Genomic DNA, 21,676 nt, shown 5'->3' with positions numbered 1-21,676 from the left:
TTTCCTTTCTGATGACCCGATTCGTTTAATTACTTTGTAGGATCTTCTGCAGGCTTTCTATAGCATAGTATTAGTCCTGTGGTTTGCAACCTTTTTCATATCAAGGTCCAATTTATAAGCCATTTGAACGACGGACCACCATTGGATGATATTTAAAATGTTGCTGGATAAGATCTTGTCCGCAGTTCCATGCTGTATTGATGTTGGTATCATAGGAGAAGCGATGACTGGCAATACTTGCTGCTTATACAATAATCACTGCTTATACATTCTGTAAGTGTGTCGACTTCTTGTAAATTAAGTAATGTACATTTTTAAGGTTTAAGTATATTTAAAAGCAAGTACTTTGTTACTCCTACTCAAGTAACATTTTGACTGAGCTACTTTTACTTGTAGTGGAGTAAGTTTGACAAGGGGAATTTGTACTCTTACTCAAGTACTGAGGTCGTGTACTCACTCCACCACTGCACACACACACACACACACACACACACACACACACACACACACACACACACCTCTCTCTCTCTCTCTCTATATATATATATATATACACATATATACAGTATATATATATATATGCGTGCTATCATTGTCTCCTCATCTGCTAACCTGTGCCCTCAGTACTTTTAAAGTTAGTATAAACTATATGCGAGTTGTGGTGGCTCTGCACTTGAGTCCAAAACCCTGTCATATCCCTTCAATTTCTAGTTGAAGTGGAAAAGGTGTTTCGAAACAGCATATGTCCCCGTTTTGTGTAATTGCCGGAGAAGTACAGCACCAAGGGTAAATGTTTGTACATTGCTACATTAAGCAACACAATGGCTGAGACTGGAGAGAGTAGATGCAGGACATGTTAACAGAATTAGATGACAGAACTAAGGTTCAGATAATCAGGTAAGCTGCCCTGTGTTGTTTTACTGGAGACACCTCAACCTCATGTTAGCTGTTGCTGTGGCAGGGGAATAATCTGGGCTCCATTGAGTTGTCAAATGCAGATTGTGTCCTCATCTTCGTCCACCTGCTTATCTACCCCATAACACTACAATACTAATTATTAATACATTGTTTCATGTATATGTGTCTAAGAAATAAACTTATGACAGCTTGTAGTTGATTGTCAGCTGTAGCTGTTAAGGTTGTTGGGTGACAGGAACAGCACTTCATGATGCAAAGGTATAGCCAGACCATCTCATTCAACAACAATCCTTTCAGTCTATACAGTTTACAAAGGCCACATGTTCACAGACTGTGTCCTTCAAATGATGCAGTCCCTGAATTAAGACACAAGTAGTATGTAAGCACATGGCACAGAGGAGGTTTCAGGTTGAGAGCAGGTGTAGAAAATGGGCAAGTCTCATGTCTGAGGAATATCAGTATAGTTCTGGCTTTAAACCAGAATGTGAGGATGAAAATGTAGAAGTTGGTGTTGATTGGTCAAAGGAGAGTTAAGAAAATGTGGAGAGAAAGGAAGGTCCCAGGATGCAGCAGTGGGTGTCTATTACAGTGTGGCTGTTAATGGTGAATTAACACAGGTGAGAAGTGAGAGAGACCTGCCCCTGTGTGAGGTGGTGAGAGTCTTAGGGCATCCTTCCACACTGGGAGTGTTGGGCCTTGTGATGGCTGCAAATACTGGCTTAGTACAGGATTTTCTTTATTTCTTTAAATTATTAAATTAATATAGTTTTGGTGTTCTGTTTAAGCTATAATGGCCTGAGTTAAGTTCTGTTTAGTTGACCCCTTTTTATTGGCCCAGAACTTTTATGTATTGACCAATTTTTGTGTAAATCTTTTTTTGTGAAAATCCACCTGGGACTCCTCATGCCTGTCTGCATGCAACAGCAAGGTAAAAATCCCTTCTAAGAGTAACAATTGTAGAGCTAAACTTAGTATGGGGTTACCTGTGCTCCCTTACCTAAATCTTAGGTGGGCAGTCACGGCCAGTTATGCACCCTAAAATGACATTGTCAGCCTTGTTCTGAGTGAAATCCATGGGAATCCCAAAAGTCCCGAGCATCCAGTATACCAAATCTAGACCTGAACCTCTCGCAACCATGGGAAGGGGGCCTTACCTTTAAAGCAGTGAGGAGGACCAAGCCTCATTGGTAAACGATGGAAAACCACAAAAAAAAAAAAAAAAACTTCTTTCAGTAAAGCTAGATCTTTTTTATTTAACCAAAAGATAACAAAACTTTTCTTTAATGAGATACAGAGTCTAATAAAAAGTCAAAGACTGAGCCTTTAAACAGTTTAATAAAAATCATAGAACCAAAGTTACAAGATACAGACAATACCCAAAAAAGCCCAAAAGTCAAAAACAGTATCAGAATACACCACGTTAATATGGGCATAGGAGTATATCAATAAAATCAAGACACTAAAACTAGGAGTGTGTGGAAATCAAAACATGATATAATAAAAACTCAACCAGCAAATGTGGTGATTACCAGACAGAGCAAGACTGTTCTTAGATAATAAAGCATGACTTAATTTGAGTGTATAAGACCATCGTAATCCTACAAGTCCAGTGTGTAAGAATAAGAATTATGACATGAATGTATAAGATACAAACATATAATATAAAATATGGCTGATATTAAAATCAGAAAGTGGCTTTAAACTCAATCAATAAATCACCTGTCAAAAAGTAACTTTAGAGATTAGCTGAAAAAATGAAGAGAGCTGAAAGCTATAAGTTCACATTCTCATTCTTTTGCCCTCTTCAACAAATCATCAACACTTTTGATGAACAACGGTATCGGATAACATCTGGTTATTTAATTAAAAAGTCAGAGGTACAAGCCCGTGAGACATAAACACTGAAGGAAAGCAGTTAAGTACCACATCCAAGATGTATTTCAGTAAGAAACATCAAAAAGAAGATCCTTATGACCCACTGCATACACTAAGGCCGTCATTTGCAACAAGTTGATCCATTTTTTTTTTTTCATCGATCCCACAGGGATGGCTGAAATAAAAAGACAAAAATGAAAAGAAAAATGTAACTTCTTTCTTTTTCTATATCTGATCTTCCAAAAAAAAAAAAAAAAAAAAGCCAGACTACAGTCTCTTAAAGAAAAAATACACAGCATTTCTTGGATCTCTCCACTACCCCTAATAATTTCCATATAATCCCTAACATATGTATTATGAAATTAACTTACTTAGTTAACTCTTCAATTCAATATCAATACCCTTTCCAAAAACTATTTCAAGATTTACTTTTTAACATGCAAAGCAAAGCAAGGTGGCTCAGCCAGCTGTGATACACAAACAATAAAGCTACAATCAGTAGAATTATCAATATGACTCAATATTATCAATCAACAGTTTATTTTCAAATAAACATATTGAAAAAAGTCATACCTCAAGTAGCACCATGACTAATGATGGTGCTACTCTTCCAACAGAGGTGGAGGAGAGAGTTTCAGCTGGAAATTCTCTGTTCCTGGTTGGCCTGTAATTAGAAGTCCTGTCTTCTCATTGCTATGGCTGTGAGAGAGGTCTGAAAGGATGGACAACTGGAACAAAGGGGGAAAAAAACACAAAACTCAGAAAAGGTGATGCATCGCCTTTGTTTATCATGCTTATACACACACAAACTTACTCAGGTCACTTTTTGGGAAATTACATCGACTCACGATAATTTCCTGGAGTAACTTGACCCTAACCCCTATTTGCCTAACCCTAACCCTTACCCAAACTTTAACAAAAAAACTTTTCCAATTGGGATTATGACTTTTGACCCCAGTTGCACCAGCCATTCACAGTTAACTAGTCTTGAGACTGAAATTGGTGCCCAAAAATACCCGGACACACATTCACACATACTAGGTGTGTGAGTGCTCAAGAGTAAAAGGAAGGTAAACATCAAGTAAAATAGATAAATAAGAGATCATGTGGTAGGTAGTACAAAAACTATGACTACATATGTTTTTCACAACCTTTTTCTTGCCATGACTAAGATGAGAGGATGACAAGAAAGCACCAGTAGCATTTAACACTAACTGACCCTGGTGTGTGTGTGTGTGTGTGTGTGTGCGTGCGTGCGTGCGTGCGTGTGTGCGTGCGTGCGTGCGTGCGTGCGTGCGTGCGTGTGTGTGTGTGTCACAAGTCTTAGTTATATGCAGGGGGATGCTGATGTGAAACTGCAGTAGGGCAAGTATGTACTGTATGACAAATGCTGATGTTTTGGCTTGATTGCAAGTTTATTTAAAGCAGCAGTTGGATATTCAATCTAAAACTAGCAAGCTAACTAAATAAAAACCATATGCCTTGCAAACATAGACAACATAATTTCTGAGCAGCTAACATAGAAACATATATTTTGGCATGTATTTGGTGTCTATCGGCTGGATCCTCCTCTCCAGTACCCTGAAATAGACTTTCCCAGGAAGGCTGGGGAGTGTGACCCCCCGATAGTTGGAACACACCCTCCAGTCCCCCTTTTTAAAAAGAGGGACCACCACCCCAGTCTGCCAGTCCAGAGGCACCGTCCCCGACTGCCACGCGATGTTGCAGAGACGTGTCAACCAAGACAGTCCTACAACATCCAGAGACTTGAGGTACTCAGGGCGGATTTCATCCACCCCCGGTGCTTTACCACCGAGGAGCTTGCAAACTACCTCAGTGACTTCAGCCCCGGTGATGGATGAATCGACCTCCAAGTCCCCAGTATTTGCTTCCTCTACAGAAGACATGACAGTGGGATTGAGGAGATCCTCGAAGTATTCCTTCCACCGCCCGACAATATCCCCAGTCGAGGTCAACAGCTCCCCATCTCCACTGTAAACAGTGTTGACAGAAAGCTGCTTCCCCTTCCTGAGGCGCCGAACGGTTTGCCAGAATTTCCTCGAGGCCGACTGGTAGTCTTCCTCCATGGCCTCCCCAAACTCCTCCCAGACCCGAGTTTTTGCTTCTACAACCGCCCGAGCTGCTGCACGCTTGGCCTGCGGGTACCCGTCAGCTGCCTCAGGAGTCCCATGAGCCAAACAGGCCCGATAGGACTTCTTCAGCTTGACGGCATCCCTTACTTCTGGTGTCCACCACCGGGTTCGGGGGTTGCCGCCATGACAGGCACCGCCGACTTTGCATGTTGTTTTACAGGAAACGAATATTAAAACCTGACTGTGCTTCCTCAGAAAGGTTGTCACAATTCTGTTGAGGCATTGTCATGCTTGCTCTGTAAATGTGTTTTGTAATGATTCTCTGATACATAATGCATTTAGCTGGCGGTGATGTTTGGTTTTACGACTATCTTCATACACACTGCATCCACTAATTGTTTCCAGTCGCTAGTTTGCTAAGTGCTAATCATTGTATTAAGCCAAATATTACCCTTTTGTTGTTTCTGCAATTGCTCTTTTCAATGTACTTAGTAAGTGGTTACACATAGTCATGATACTTGGTTTTCTGCTATCTTGCTGCTCACTGTCCCCTATCTTATTCATCTGCTATTTCCGTTCAAAGCGACCTCTGCATCCGAGGTCCGAGTCTGATAGGACTCCTTCTTCAGCTTGACAGCATCCCTTACTTCCGGTGTCCGCCACCGGGTTCGTGGGTTGCCGCCACGACAGTCACCGCCGACTTTACGGCCACAGCTACGGACGGCTACATCAACAATGGAAGTGGAGAACATGGTCCATTCGGACTCAATGTCTCCAACCTCCCCCGGAATCTGGTCGAAGCTCTCCCGGAGGTGGGAGTTGAAAACCTCCCTGACAGCGGGTTCTGCCAGATGTTCCCAACAGACCCTCATGGTACGTTTGGGTCTGCCAAGTCTGTCCCGCTTCCTCCCCTGCCAGCGAATCCAACTCACCACCAGGTGGTGATCAGTTGACAGCTCAGCCCCTCTCTTTACCCGAGTGTCCAAGACATACTGCCGAAGGTCAGATGATACGACTACAAAGTCGATCATTGACCTCCGGTGTAGGGTGTCCTGGTGCCACGTGCACTGATGGACACCCTTATGCTTGAACATGGTGTTCATTATGGACAAACTGTGACTAGCACAGAAATCCAATGACAGAACACCACTCGGGTTCAGATCGGGGAGGCCGTTCCTCCCAATCACACCCCTCCAGGTATCACTGTCACTACCCACGTGAGCGGTGAAGTCCCCCAGCAGAACAATGGAGTCCCCGGTTGGAGCACTTTCCAGTACCCCTCCCAGGGCCTCCAAGAAGGCCAGGTACTCTGCACTGCTGTTCGGCCCATAGGCCGAAACAACAGTGAGAGACCTATCCCCGACCCAAAGGCGCAGGGAAATGACCCTCTCGCTCAGCGGGGAGAACTCCAACACATGGTGGCTGAGCTGGGGAGCTATAAGCAAGCCCACACCAGCTCGCCGCCTCTCACCGCGGGCAACTCCAGAGTAGAAGAGAGTCCAGCCTCTCTCAAGGAGTTGGGTTCCAGAGCCCAGACTGCGTGGAGGTGAGTCTGACTATCTCTAGCCGGTACTGCTCAACCTCCCACACTAGCTCAGGCTCTCCCCCCCCCCCCCCCCCCAGTGAGGTGACATTCCATGTCCCCATAGCCAGAGTGGTTGTCCAGGGTTTGGGTTGTCGGGGCCCCTGCCCACAACTGCCACCCATATCACATTGCACCGGCCCCTTCTGTTCCTTCCTGCGGGTGGTGGGCCTACGGGAAGGTGGGCCCACGTCGCTCCTTCAGGCTGTGCCCGGCCGGGTCCCATGGGCAAAGACCCGGGAAACAAGGATAACGTTACTGTATCTGATCATTTGGGCAGATATAAATGTATATTTTTAAACTTATCCAGCATAGTGTCTAAGATTGCAATGGGAGATGGTATCAGAAATTCTGACAGATTCTGACAGCCTAAAATATTAACTATATGTAGTTGGCCAAAACATCTTGACTCTGGATATTTATTGTAGATCATATTACATAGCACTTGGTTACCCCTCCTCAAGATTTCAAAGCATGCAACAGTGACATCAATAAATTCAGTGTTTCTAAGTGTAATTTAAATATTTTGTCTCATTTGCTACTGTAAGATATTGTTAAACTTATGAGTAGATAAAACTGGCATTATGTGTGATTATTAATGCTCATTCAAATTAAGCATAACCATTTATCATAACGCTGCTATCAAGGGAGTTGTCTTTTGGTGCAACTCAATAGCAGTGTTACTTCAAGTCTACAAAACTTAGTGGCCTAAAAAACACTTGACCTGCAAATTAAACAACTTTGGCTCAAGATTTAAAATTAATGTCCCACTACACCAACAAACAGACTCATGGATCAGTATTTGACCTAACTATGACCAAAGTGACTCATGACAAGGGTCAGTATTTTTGACCTGCCACCAACCAACAGGATCTGCCAACCTAATTAAAATTACTCATGGGTAAGTATTTTTGATCTTCCTCCAAACAAAGTGGCATGCCATGCTGATCAATGGAGATCCACTTATTTTTATTCTACTGTCAGAATGACATCCTGGGAATTATTGGATGGCAATAACATTTGGTATAGTTATTCACAATCCCCCAAGGATGAAGCCCACTGAGGTTGGTGATCAACTAACGTTTCCTGTTGTGTGCCCCTGAGGTCTAGACTTTTTAAATGAAATAACATTAACACTATTGCATAGTTGGCCAGGAAATTTGGCACATATACTCCACCGTGATTTTTACAGTTTTGGTTTGAGTGAAATATTTTTAAAGTACTAGGTAGGTGCTGATTAAATTGAACAATGAATGTCCATACTAAAGTTGTGTATTATTTGTATTGTTGGAGCGATCTGTGTTTGTGCTGAAAAGCATGAAAAAATACATTAGCAGTTTGTGAGTTATAAAGTAATGTAAATGGGGAGGTTTTTCAGCAGCTACAGATGCAGTGTCCATACCCTAGATGGCCCTCGGTATAAACAGCGTAGCTGGTCCCACGACTGTTCCTGCTGAAGGTCCAACGTTGCCTCAACAAACACCTGGGCCGCAACAAAGAACCAGAAGGAATGTAGTAAAACCATAAATATTAAGGCATATATTACATTGCATACAGAGTGTGACAAGTGCAACTCATATAGTATGAGAGTCGATATATCTACATTGTACAAGAAGCAGAAAATACAAGTTTCATTTACAGATGGACATGTGCCTCATGCTGGATGATATTTAAAGCTGCAGTAGGTAAGTTTGTCGTATTTGCTAAAACTGTCCCTATGCCCAGACAACAGTACATGAAACATACAATCTGTGAAAAAAAACCATTCATTTTCATTTCATTTTCAAATTCACCAAAATTCATTGGTCCTATCTACTGCTCCTACTGCGATTTGCAAGAATCCACCGTGCTCAACACAAAACAACCAATCAGAACCAGAGGAACGTTTGAGGGAGTGTCTGACATCTGTCAATCACTACTCACACACGCTGCGAACCGCCCCCTCCCTCTGCTCATGCTGCCAGTTGCCACTAGACCCCAGAAGGTGTGCTGTGGTATCTGGCACCAAGATGTTAGCAGCAGATCCTTTAAGTCGTGTAAGTTGCGAGGTCAGGCCACCATTGATTGGACTTCTTTGTCCAGCACATCCCACAGATGCTCGATTGGATTGAGATCTGGGGAATCTGGAGGCCATGTCAACACCTCAAACTCGTTGTACTCCTCAAACCATTCCTGAACCATTTTTGGTTTGTGGCACAATGCATTATCCTGCTGAAAGAGGCCAAGGACATAAGGGAATACCGTTTCCATGAAAGGGTGTACATGGTCTGCAACAAAGCTTAGGTAGGTGGTACGTGTCAAAGTAACATCCACATGGACGGCAGGACCCAAGGTGCCAAAAGCATCACACTGCCTCCGCCGGCTTGCCTTCTTCCCATAGTGCGTTATGGTGCCATGTGTTCCCCAGGTAAGTGACGCACACACACCCAGCCATCCAAGGGAGCTGCAGTTTTGGAGATGCTCTGACCCAGTCTTGCCATCACAATTTGGCCCATGTCAAACTTGCTCGTTTAGTCAGCATGAAGAATCAGTTTTTCAACATCTTTTCGATTTATAAATGGTTCCACTTAAACTATGTTTCTAAGGTGGAAAAATTAAGCTTTTGTCACTTTGTTGATGTTGGGTTTAAAGCTTAGATCTGAATCAATACTTGTAACCTCAGATCTCATTCAGGGAGTTTAATTTCCCAGACTACTAAACAGTGTTTCTCTTTTTGTTTTAGAGCCGATATCAGCTTTGTGCTCATCCATTTATTAAGTGCTAAAAGACAGTTAGTACTGAAGTCTACAGCTGAAGCATCGTTTGGTTGGGTGGAGATGTACAGTTGTGTGTACAGTTGTGTGTCAACTATGTAAGCATACATTGTGCTCTCTAATAAGGTCACGTCAAGTGGCAGCATGTATAGTGAGAACACAGCTCCCAAGATCTCTAAGGCTGACATAAAACTTTTCACCTTTTATATAAGTCTTAAACCAACACACTGAAGTTTAAGGTTTAAGCTTAAGAGACCTTATTTTGATTAGAATTTAGTTTGAGGCTGCTGATTATTTTAGTGAGAGCAGTTTCAGTGCTGTGGTATGCTCTGAAAACTGACTAAAATTATTTAGTCATTATTAGATATTATTTTTGTTAAGAAAGGAGTTAAATTGCACTCTTTTCCAGTATATTACTGGTGAATGGAAGGTTGGATATCTGGTTATAGTTGGTGAGTACATTACTATCTATTTGGGTTTTTTTTTTTATTAATGAGTTTACAACAGTTTGTTTAAATGCATCTGGAAAGTTGCCCATTTGTAGAAATGTATTTATAATCTGACTCTCTGACGGTGGAGGATGCTGAACAAACTATGGACTATCTTGGACGTCTCACACCCACTTCATGATGTGCTGACCAGGCACAGGAGTACGTTCAGTGAGAGACTCATCCCACCAAAACTCAGGACTGAACGCCACAGGAAATCATTCCTGCCTATAACCATCAACCTATTCAACTCCTCCCTCTGAATGGCCCTTGGACTTTCCATATTTTTATTCTCAATATAAATATTTAGTTTTTTATATTTGCTTTTTAAATATATAGTTCTTTCTCTTTACTTTCTTTTCTAATTTTATTCTAATTCTATCCTTGCAAGGAGCACTGCAACAAAAACAATTTCCCCTCGGGGATGAATAAAGGATTTCTGATTCTGATTCTGATAATCTTCAGAATATGACTTGAAACACAGTGCTGTAGGTGCAAGGTCAACACATGAGGTGGACAAGTTAGACTCAGTGACAGTCTTAGAGAGCTCAGTTAATGTAACAGGTGAATATTCCCATGGCTACATCCTTTTTAAAAGGTTTGTTGAGGTCATCTGTTGAGGTCATCTGTGTTCACATCAGTATTCATGTTGGCTGTAACTGAGGTTATGTAATTATTGAAAAACAATGCAAGTTCTTCACAATTTGATGAAGAAAACTGTGGACGGGTGGGGGCAGTGTTGAGTAGCTTGGCAATAGTGGAGAGTAATATTCTAGAGTTCCCAGCACTCTCTGTAATTATCTTAGAAAAGTAATCCTTTCTTGCCAGACATATTGCTTTGTTATAGACAGTCATGGCTTTCAAATGCTTGACAAATTCTCTTAATTTCATTAACACTATTTAACAATAGGAAGATTCTGTGAGCTGACCTCTTTTTTTTAAAATTTTTTTTATTTATTTTACTTTTTTTTATATAAACAAACTCAAATTCACAGCAAGCGAGCCACAAAATGGTAACTTGGGAAAGCAAAAAAATAAAAAAAAGTAAAACAGAAAAATAAAACATAGACCATACACAAGTGGGGTACACCACTCTTGTGGTAACATTTATCACTGTCCATCAGGTCTGCTGAGTATTCGACCCATCTTTTTTCATATCCATAGTCCGTTTGTGCCACTTTTGGTCCAGGGTTCCTGCTCTCATTCTGAGATAAGTCATTCTTTCCATCGAGTAAATCTCCTCAACTATATCCAGCCACTGTCCTGGACTTGGGGGGGTCACTTTTCAACCAGTTTCTTGTTATGGCCTTTTACATGCCAGGAGCAATATTTTGAAAAGATCCTTCTTTTGAATAGTACCTTCTGGAGTCAAACCCAGGTACATTATCTGAGGGCCCCTGGGTATCCTGTAGGAAAAAACCTCTCCCAGAATCCTGTCACTCTGTCCCAGAATCCCTGCAATTTCACACATGACCAAAAAACATGCGTGTGTTTGGTACTCATCTGCCCACATTGTCTCCAGCATTGCTGCTGTTCACCTATTTGTTTATTTTTGATGTGTGGTGTGATGAACAAGCAAATTAAATTCTTCCATCCTAACTCTCTCCATCTTTTAGAGCTGGTAGAGGTTTGTTGAGTCCTACACATAGAATGCCAATTACACTCTGTCAGTTTAATGTTCAGTTCTAACACCCATTTCGATTTCACGTATAATGAGTTCCTCTCATTTTGTTTTTGCAGACCTCTATACAGCTTAGAGACAATCTTTACAGGTGTACATTTATATGCATTAGTAAATACTTCAATCACTTTGTTTCCCTTTGCAGAAATTCCTCTTTTGATTTCTTTCTCATAGAAATGTCTTAGCTGTAAGTATCTAAACAGATTCCCATTATCCAAATCAAATTGTCTTTTGGGCTGCACGGTGGCGCAGCAGGTAGTGCGCGTGCCTCACAGCAAGAAGGTTGCCGGTTCGATCCCCGGGTCAGGCGGGGCCTTTCTGTGTGAAGTTTGCATGTTCTTCCCGTGCATGCGTGGGTTCTCTCCGGGCACTCCGGCTTCCTCCCACAGACCAAAAACATGCTCATTAGGTTAATTGATGACTCTAAATTGTCCGTAGGTGTGAGTGTGAGTGTGAATGTTTGTTTGTCCTTTCATGTGGACCTGCAATCGGCTGGCGACCGGTTCAGGGTGTACCCCGCCTCTCGCCCATTGTAGCTGGGATAGGCTCCAGCCCCCCGCAACCCCGAAAGGGATAGGCGGTATAGATAATGGATGGATGGAAATTGTCTTTTGAGTTTTTCAAAAGTTTTGAAAGTTTTCCCCTCCAAGAGTGTACACATCGCTGTAATCCCCCTTTCTCTCCACCTTACAAATGTGATGTCAGTTTCTCCGGGACTGAACGGAGATGTTTGAGAAGTCCTAATCAGAAGTTTACTCTCTCCTTCTAGTTTAGATATCATAACTATCTTTTACCAATTTTTAAAATCATCCCCCAAGATTAAATTTTCTCCCTTATGGTCTGTGTGTTCCTTCCTGCCTAACCTGGTTTGAGTTCAAGAAATAGCCATATGCTTCCACCTAGCTTAGTACTCCAGAGAACACCAGTCAACAAAGTATCTCATCTGGGCAGCATAATAGTATTCCCTTAGATTTGGTACTGCAAGGCCCCCATGTTCTTTGTCAATTTGAAGTGTTTTAAATCTTACCCTTGGTCTTGCTCCAGCCCAGATAAACATTGATAAACCATTGAAAATTGCGAATCTGGGATTCTGACAGATAAAGCTAAAAAAAGGTACAACAACCTTGGCAGCACGTTCATTTTCACTGCCTCAATCCTTGAACTAAAGTCTATCCCCAGTGTGCATCATTTTTTAATATCTTCCTGTATCTTATCATTTATTATTTTATACTTTATTTCATTTATTTTTTAGTTTAGTTTAGTTTTACTTTCTGGTTAATTAGCACTCCCAAGTATTTTATTACTTTATTTATTGATTTTGCCTTCCATTTTATTTTATATTTCAGCCTAAAATCTTAACTTGGTGTGTAATTAAAAGAGAGTATTTGTGTCTTAGCTATGTTCACTTTGTAACCTGACATTTGACCATACTCGTCTAAAGTCGCCATAAGTTTAGGGAGTGTTAAATTAGGGTTTTGGAGATAGATAATAATGTTGTCTGCAAAAAGTCCTATTAGATGGTCCTCATTTGCTATGCTGATTCCTCTCAACTCTTTATTTTGTCTTACACATTATGCTAGGGGCTCTATGAATATGGAAAAAAGTGCGGGGCTAAGACAGCATCCCTGGCGGGTGCCTCTGAATAGTTTAAAACCATCTGTCAGATGGCCATTGATTTTTATTCTCGCAGTTGGGTCTCTGCTAAGAGTCTGTATGCACCTGACAAACTGACTATTGAAGCCCAGCCTCTCTAGCACTCGGTACAGAAAGGGCCAACAGACACTGTCAAAGGCCTTTTCCACTGGTCTAAACTGGTCAGAACTGCACTTAGATGTTTTTTTATTAATGTGTTCTATAATATGTTCATCTGATGTTGTCTTGAGTTTGGTGAACCCAGTCTGATCCTCATTAATTAAGACGGGCAGGAGACGCTCAATTCTTTTTGAGATAATAGAAGTAAAAGACTTGTAATCTATGTTCAATGTAGAGATTGGACGATATGATTCACAGTTCTCTTTATTCTTCCCTTCTTTTGGAATGACTGATATCACTGCCTCTTTCCATGATGGTGGTGCCAAAGCCTTTATTAGAGTCCAATTAAATGATTCTAACATAAAAGTTGTCAGGTCTTCTTTAAAGATCTTATACCATTCATTCGGGAAGCCATCACTTCCAGGACATTTATTTGCTTTCGGTTTACTGATAGCTGTGTCCAGTTCTTTTTTTGTGATGGGAGCTATTAATTTATCATTTTGAAATTTTCCTATGGAAGGGAGGTCTAACAATGTCAAATACTGTATAATGTTTTCTTCATCTACAGTCTTGGGCTGTGAGTATAGAGTTTCATAGTATATTTTAGAAGATTTTATGGATTTCAACTGGCTTGTAAGTTATTCTATTAGTTATAGGGTCTCTCATTTTATGTACGGTATTTTTCATTTGTTGAGCCCTAAGGCGTTTTGCTAGAATTTTTGTTGCTTTTGGGCCTGACTTGTATAAGCCTTGTTTAGTGAATCTCAGTTCCTTTTCCAATTCACCATTCAGGATATTATTTCTATGAACTTTTAATTCTTTAATCTGTTTTTTCAACCCTTTGTCCTCATCTTTTAGTTGTTGCTTCTCTAATTTTCTCAGTGTTTTTGACCTCTTCAACTTTTTTAAATAAGCTGTTCTTGAAATGAGTTTCCCCCTCAATATTGCTTTAACTGCATCCCATATAATGGTTGGGTCCACTTGAGCAGTCATATTATCCTTTATACATTCAATAATTTTTTTCTTAATCTCCTTAACAATGGTTTCCTTGTTTAGAACACTGATATTTAGCCTCCACAGTGTACTCCTCTGTCTGTCATTCTGCTGTTCCTATGGAACATTCCCTCACCCTGTCTCTATCTGTGACGTTCATCAAAAAGAAGTCCATCCTGGAATGAACCCGGTAATTAGTTAAGTAGTGGGTATAATCTTTTGCAGACACATGGAGGTTCCTCCAGACATCAAACAAGCCTGTCTCTCGAATTAGCAAGTTGAGATCCCTTGACTTAAGATGATTATATCTTTTTATTAGTGCTGTCAATCGATTAAAATATTTAATCGCAATTAATCTCATGAATGTCATAGTTAACTCACGATTAATCGCAAATTAATCGCATATTTTTATCTACTCTAAATGTCCCTAGAATTATCATTTTAATACTGTTATCAACATGGAAAAGTGGATAGGCTTGCTTTGTGCAAATGTTTTTTAATTTAAAACAACAACGTGTAGTTATTTCACACTGACATTCTCACTTTGAGCAGTCATTCACATTTGAATGAATCAAATCTCACACAATTTAACACTGTCAGTAAACAGATGACAAAAAAATAAATACTTTGTTCCAAAAAAGCCCCTTCAACAACCTTTTCTAAGGGATCAAAACAGGGTGATCCAAAATAAATTTACAAAGTGCACATCATTGTAAACTAGGACTCAGGCTATAGTGCAGTTAAACCATGGCTTTAACTTTCCTTTCTTAAGTTTCCTTTGAACATAATAGCATCCATATGCCTCTGTCGAAAGCCATCCTGGTTTTAACAAAGAGGTGGCGGAGAATTCGTACTGGCCATGTGTTTGGCCATCAAGTGGTATTTCAGACTGGATGTGCTACATTGATTAATTAAATCAGTTCACACCGACAATACAAAGAGACAATTTTGGTCTTGTCAGTCAACCCATCTGGCAGCTCTTTGAAACTTAACTTTCCATTCAGAATCTTGTTTGCATCCATTTTGGCGTTTTGCGCTTGACATCCACACAAACCGGTATCCTACTTTTTTTACAGTTAGCGAGCAGGCAAGACTAAACACGTGCGTGGGGCGTGCCTATTGTTTTGTTTCCGGTTTACAATTGGATCCTGTAGTTTTTCTCATGGTTTTTCTTAGGTTAGTAGCAGTGGCCACAGTTTATAAAACACTACAAGTTCACTAGGTGACAAAGAGCGTTAATCTCACAATAAAAAAATGACGCCGTTAAAATTGATTTGTGTTAACGCGTGATATTTTGTGACAGCACTACTTTTTATATTTGTTGTGTCAATAGCGTAGTTCAGGACTGCTCCAATGCACAGACTAATACTCCTTCACTTTCGGAGTTAATGTTTGAAATAGAGACTGCAGGAATTTTCTATTGCTCTCTGGAGGGACATATATATTGGCAAGTGTGACAAGGATGTTATCGATCCTTCCTTTGATTATCACATATCCACCCTTTGTATTACCCTTTTCCATTATTAATTCAAAATTAAGACTGTTTGAAATCAGAGTAGCCACACCTCTTTTCCGACTGTTTTCACATGAACTACACAAAAGAGTTTGATTACCCAAACTTTTTCAACTTCTTGTGTTCGTTTTTAGACATATGAGTCTCTTGGGGAAATATGATTTGCACCTTATCCTTTTTCATTTTAGCCAGTACCTTACTTCTCTTTACAGGGTTACTCAGGCCATTCACAATTTTGGAAGCACATTTCAGACTATGTGGCCCTATCATGTATATTCCTCAAAGCAAGCTAGTGTTCCCACAAAACAAACTATTAACATGAACTGCAGCTAAAAAACACAAATATGAACTTGAACAGACCTCCAAAAATGAGGGGAGATCTTAGTCCCCCTCAACAGCGACCCCGTTGGTGGGTCGAGGGATAATCCTCTCACTCTTAGAGGGCCCAATGTTAAGGGTGGTTAATGAGGCAAAAAACAATGTCTCTACCATCCTACTAATCCAACTTTTACAATGTAAAAAATGAAGCTGCCTCTCCCAAGTGTTTGATGATCTGTACAGAGCTTATAAAGAAAAGAACCACACAAATCAGTGTTAAAAGCGATATTGTAATCATAACCATGTAATCATGACCTTTTTTGTTCATGTACATGTAAGTGCAGCAGGGCTACATACAAAAGAATTGGGACAAGTTTTCATACCGGGTAATGCGATTCAAGTCCATGTTCATGATTCCTCGGTGTGACATCTCTGGAACGCCTGGAGTTTTCCCCTCGCTCTCCCTAGGCCGCAGCAGTCCCCTTTTGATTTTTGACTGCATTATATTCCTTACGCTTTTTAACTATCTCCGACACATAATCATGGTCGAAGTAGATAAATCTTCCACCCACTTGTATTTTCCTCAATTCCTTGGTGGTGAACTCCAAGAAGTTGACAACAATGGGTCTCCCGGGTGCATTGGGTCGCAATCTGGGTGCCAGAGTCCATTGAGCTCACTGTATTTTCAGGTCCATGTCTTGTGATGCTGGCAGCTCACTTTTAATGAGTTTATCTATGAACTGTAGTACCAAGTTTCCCTCGTCACCCTCTGCCACTCCAAAAATGTGTAAGTTGTTTTTTTCTGGTTGCATCTCCAGTTCAGCAGCATGGGAACCGTGACGCCATCGGGGATTACCTTTCGCAGCAGCTCCTGATTTGGAGATGCATCCCCCCAGTCCCGGACCCGTCCCCTCAATGAGCAACCAATCCGGTGGCTCCAGCTGGTCTCTCCTCCCTCCATTCATCAGCGCCTTCTCCAATCTGGGCACTCGTGCACACTATAAATATCAATCGCCCTGATGATATCTCCAGAGTCCATGCTTATTCCGGGATTCCTCTGACTCAAAACTGCTCCGAAATGGGTGTTAACTTGAGCTGTTCCAGTGTTGGTAGCTTTTGGTATCTGGCTTGCTGCTGCTCCACTACGGGTGTTAGCTTGAGCTAATCTGGTGTTGCTAGCTTTTGGCATTGAGTTGTTTTTTTCTTGTGCTTTTGGCATTTTTTCTTCTTTTCCCATCTTCAGTGATTCTTCTCCCACTCATCGGGCCCTTGCTTAAGGAAATATTACATTTTCCAGTTGCTAGACAAGTGATTTTGCTAGGCCTGGGAGAGCAACTCCACAGTACATCTTACTCCACCGTCAGCTATGGAAAGTCCCAGCTGACCTCTTTTTAACATTGACCAGAGCAGCTGTATAGAAAGTAGATGACTTGGTATTGTTTAACCATGTCATTTAAAGAGCAGTCAGAATAACTGATAATTATAATTCTACTGTGAGCTCAGGAGTGAGACATTCAAATGAAAATTGAATGTAAATTCACCCATGTCAATGTCATCATACAAAAACTGTGAAGAAAAGATGGCTGCAATCCCTACTCCTTTCCCGATTTACCTGACTGACTAATAAAAACAAGCCTCTAGTGGTGGATTGAGCACTAGTGCTGTGCCAGTTAGAAACGTCACTAGGGAAAGCTAATTTGGGAGCTTCAATAGCTGATCCAGTGGCGTTAGGACACATCCAGGGCAGCATGTCAGCCAAATCTGTACCAGGATCGTTCAGCAAGATGTATAGAGGCTGCTACAGACAATGAATTGGTCATTCCCATGTATTTGATGCAGTGTTTCCATCTGCTCTTCAAACTGTGCAACTCTCTCAGTCAGTCGCTCACAATCTGTGCAGCTCAGATTTTGTCATATTCTCTCCATCCTGATCCCAGGTTTCCAGTTACAGACACAGCAGAGAGGCTTGTGCTGTTTTGAGGTCACACTTGCACACTACCAAGAATAAATAATTAATAATTATAATAATAAACGTGATAAGAAAAAAAAAATGTTTAAATTATGTATGAGTGTCCAGAATCCACTTTCCAAAACTTTTGACAGAGAAAACAAGAATATCAGCAAAAGAATGCAAGCAAAGCAAGGAGCAAGCAGGACAAGCGTGTGCTCTGTAGGAGAGCTGGAAGTAGCTAGCTTGACAGCTGGCCAGTCTCACTCACAGACCCCACTTCCCCCACAGCCACACAGACCACTGCAGCCAACACAGCAGACTTCAGCAACAAAGGCAAAAGACAGCCAGACCCAAAACTCAAATGTAATTTTAATTTTCATACCAGTGTTATTCTGTCATTACATAAAATGTTTGTATTTATCATGTATTTTATTGAAGATATGCAGCTACTGCCAAGAAGGAAATGCTCACAATATGACCAAACCAGCATCGGCATTAACACAAACAAAATTACCATCAATCAACCAGTTTTATGAAGAGGCTCCCACTTTGATATAAAGCAAAGAAAAAAAGGATTATGGCACACTTCCAAAGTAAGAGAGATACCAAGAGGATAAGTGTTACCCATGTATCTATATTAGTGTTTTTGCTTTCCAAAACTGGAATCTGGCTAAGCTTGGCCAAGCATACTGAAAATAGAACCAATTTAACAGTGGCATACTGCATACTACTATGAAAAATGGTATATACTGTGCCTGTGAGTAGCATGTAGTAGTTGGTTCCAAATACAGCCAGGGAAAGTTGGGGAATGCTCAAAAAATATGTGTTTGGAACATTCCACAGGTTAATTGGTAACCGGTGATAGTGAGTAGGTATGAATGGGGCATCCTCAAAAGGCTCAGTCAATCACAGGCAAAAATAGAGCAAGGTTCACCACTTTGTGAAGCACATGACTATATAAAGAATATTACTATAAGCACTATATTACTAAAGTGCTTAAGAACCGTTCTTAAGCACAGTTTTTTTTTGTTTGTTTTTTTGTGCAAATCATTGCATTCTTCTGCACCCCAACATTTTTAGAATCGGGGGTTGTACAAATCTGTTTTTTTTTCTCTCCATGTTTTAAAAATCCTTCTTAATGGAAATAAGACCCACATTGTAATTGGAATCATTCTTCAAGTTTTTAGAGTAAAGTCTCAGAGAGGAAACACATCTCACCACAATAATCCCTGGCAGAGCCAAAGATGGCAGGCTACCATTTATCTTGACTGTTTTGTCATTTGTAGATTTCTGGGATCTCGTAAAACCTTACCTTCTTTCTGTCAGCCTCTGCTCCTGCATTATGATGTACTGATGTTACATGAGTCTGCGACAAAGAGAGAAGAAAAAGGGCTGAGTCAGGATTATCATAACAAATCCAACTGGCATAAAAACAATCTGCTATCACACCTTACAACCTTTTTCAGTTGCTGCGACCTTTTTTGTTCAAGTACATGTAAGTGCAGCAGGGGTACATACAAAAGAATTGGGACAAGTGGAATACAGATCAGGGCATGTGATGATGAAGCATTATCATCTCAGCCATCACATCACTGGTATCATAGCTGTAAAAAATCTGAGTCAATTATGGACCATGGCAAGAATGACTCGAGAAATGGACAAACTCAGTGATAGATGTTGGCTTCAGAGCTGTGTTTCTGTTAGAGTGAGAATTTGATTAAATTATACTGGATATCTGGATCAGCTGGTGACTACCATGCCATGACTTGTAACTAGCACGTCTAGGCTAGCTAGATTATTTGATTTGACTGGTCATTTTCTTCTTTTATATTTTATTGCCAGATTGGAGCCAAATAAGGTGCATAACTGCCACTTACTCTAGACAAACTGGATTTATCTAGATTCTTTCAATAATTTTATTTTTGTATTAATATCATCATTATGATTTAGTGTTTCAGGGTTTTTTGTTTTTTTTTGAGAATGTATGCATTGCATTGCTGCTTAGAATGCCGCGAAGAGCTTCATCGCTGTAGGATTGTGGGCGGTACTCCCTGTAGCCCATAAAGTCCCCAGGGACTGTTGGCTAAAATAAAAACTTGTTTTTTTTAAAAAAAAGAATGCTGCGAAGATATACTGACTTCAAAATATGTTAAATTGTAGGCTACTCTATGTTTCAGACCATACAACTGCCAAGAAAATGTTTAGACCATTAGCCATGACACTTTGCAATTATTTTAATTATTGTTATAATTTTTTTGTGTAGATTTAACTGTAATTGCTGAAATGGTAGGCTTAACCCTCCTGTTGTCTTCACGGTCAAATCTGACCGATGGACAGTTTCTCTCTCTAAATTATGTAGTTGATTTCATCTGTTCAATTTTTGATGTTTTATTGAACTTGTGTACACCCTTGGTCTTCCCGGCCAGAAATGACCAGTCATTAAAAATGAATGTGTAAGATTACAATTAGCGTATAAAATAGAGGTATGTGTGTGTGTCTCTCTAAATTAACTTCTGTGGCAGCACAATGGCTGAGGCTTCAGATTATTTCTTTGACCATGACACTGATGAGGAGGGGAGAGGGGAGGAAAATGAGATGAACTGTTCCTGACAGAGGAAATCCAAACATAGTCATGAACATGACCAACTTGGAGGAGAGATGGGTGTACAAAGAAGCCTGGGAGGAGGTAGACCGAATGGACATTCAAGCCTACGTGGGTATCTTGATTCTGTCCGGTGTCTACAGATCCAACAATGAATCCACCGTCAGCCTATGGCATAAAGATTCTGTAAGTAAGTAGGAGTCTGCAATCTTTCGAGCCACAATGCTCCTGAAGACTTTACACTGTCCTGGGTGTTGCATTTCGACGACCAGGACACAATAGAGTGAGAGATGTTCAAGCATCAGAAGCAAGAGCCACCAGGAAGAGGAAGAGGTGCAAACTATGCGCACCAAGAGATGCCAGAACCAGCCTTGTGTGTCACAAATGTAGTGCATCTATTTGCAAGGCACATGCCAAAATCACAACACACTGTCCAACATGTTCATGAAAACATGTGACGTGATAGATTGTGAATTTTTTTTTACTAATTATCTTATTTTGCTTTTCATTTTTTCAAAAGGACAAGAGGATTTGAGTTGATGAAAAGATGAAACACAACATTAGGTGATAAAATATAAATATTCATGGATTTATAATCACGTAGAAGGGAACGGTCAATTTTGACCGGGAAGACAAAGGTAATTAACAGAAAGCGAAGACAACAGGAGGGTGAAATGTTGTTAGGTTAAGTAAAAGAAGAGTATGTAAAAATATTTGCATTATAGAAAATATAAACATATATTTATACACACACATGCTGAAAAACGGAAAACTTCATGCCTTTATTACAAGCCAACTTGATTATGGTAACATACTATTTACTGGCCTCAAAACATTGAGTAATTTCAGCATTCAAAACTCTGCAGCTCAGCTATTAACCAGAGCCAAGAGGAGAGAGCACATTAGTCCAGTTTTAGCTGCTCTGCACTGGCTTCCTCTAACATTTAAAATTGGTTTTAAGGTCCTCCTCCTTGTATACAAAGTCCTTGATGGACTACAACCAAGCTACATTGCTGACTCCCTTATTTATTATTTGCTTTCAAGAATACTGCAATCACCTGCTTCTGGCCTACTGGAGGCAGCCTTCGTCCTTTATGTCCCAAAGCTCTGGAACACTCTACTTATAGATATCAGCGGGGCCAGCTCACTAAATATTT

General features: G+C 40.6%; 1 protein-coding gene across 1 annotated transcript in view; it reads right to left on the bottom strand.

The window, feature by feature from the left end:
- Positions 1-2,467: 2,467 nt before the first annotated feature.
- The window catches only part of vps8 (VPS8 subunit of CORVET complex), a 171,908-nt gene continuing 152,699 nt past the window's right edge, over positions 2,468-21,676 (bottom strand). The window contains exons 43-46 of the mRNA XM_070977476.1: positions 19,230-19,283; positions 7,871-7,951; positions 3,367-3,521; positions 2,468-2,968 (exon numbers count right to left, since the gene is read on the bottom strand). Coding sequence (XP_070833577.1) covers positions 3,396-3,521; positions 7,871-7,951; positions 19,230-19,283 — 261 coding nt within the window. The 3' untranslated portion in view covers positions 2,468-2,968; positions 3,367-3,395. The remainder of the gene's footprint in view (positions 2,969-3,366; positions 3,522-7,870; positions 7,952-19,229; positions 19,284-21,676) is intronic.

The sequence above is a fragment of the Chaetodon trifascialis genome, chromosome 13 (assembly GCF_039877785.1).
Source record: "Chaetodon trifascialis isolate fChaTrf1 chromosome 13, fChaTrf1.hap1, whole genome shotgun sequence".
NCBI classification, from domain to species: Eukaryota; Metazoa; Chordata; class Actinopteri; order Chaetodontiformes; family Chaetodontidae; genus Chaetodon; species Chaetodon trifascialis.
Note: the sequence above shows the minus strand (reverse complement) of the source record. Positions and strands in the feature narration are given on the sequence as shown.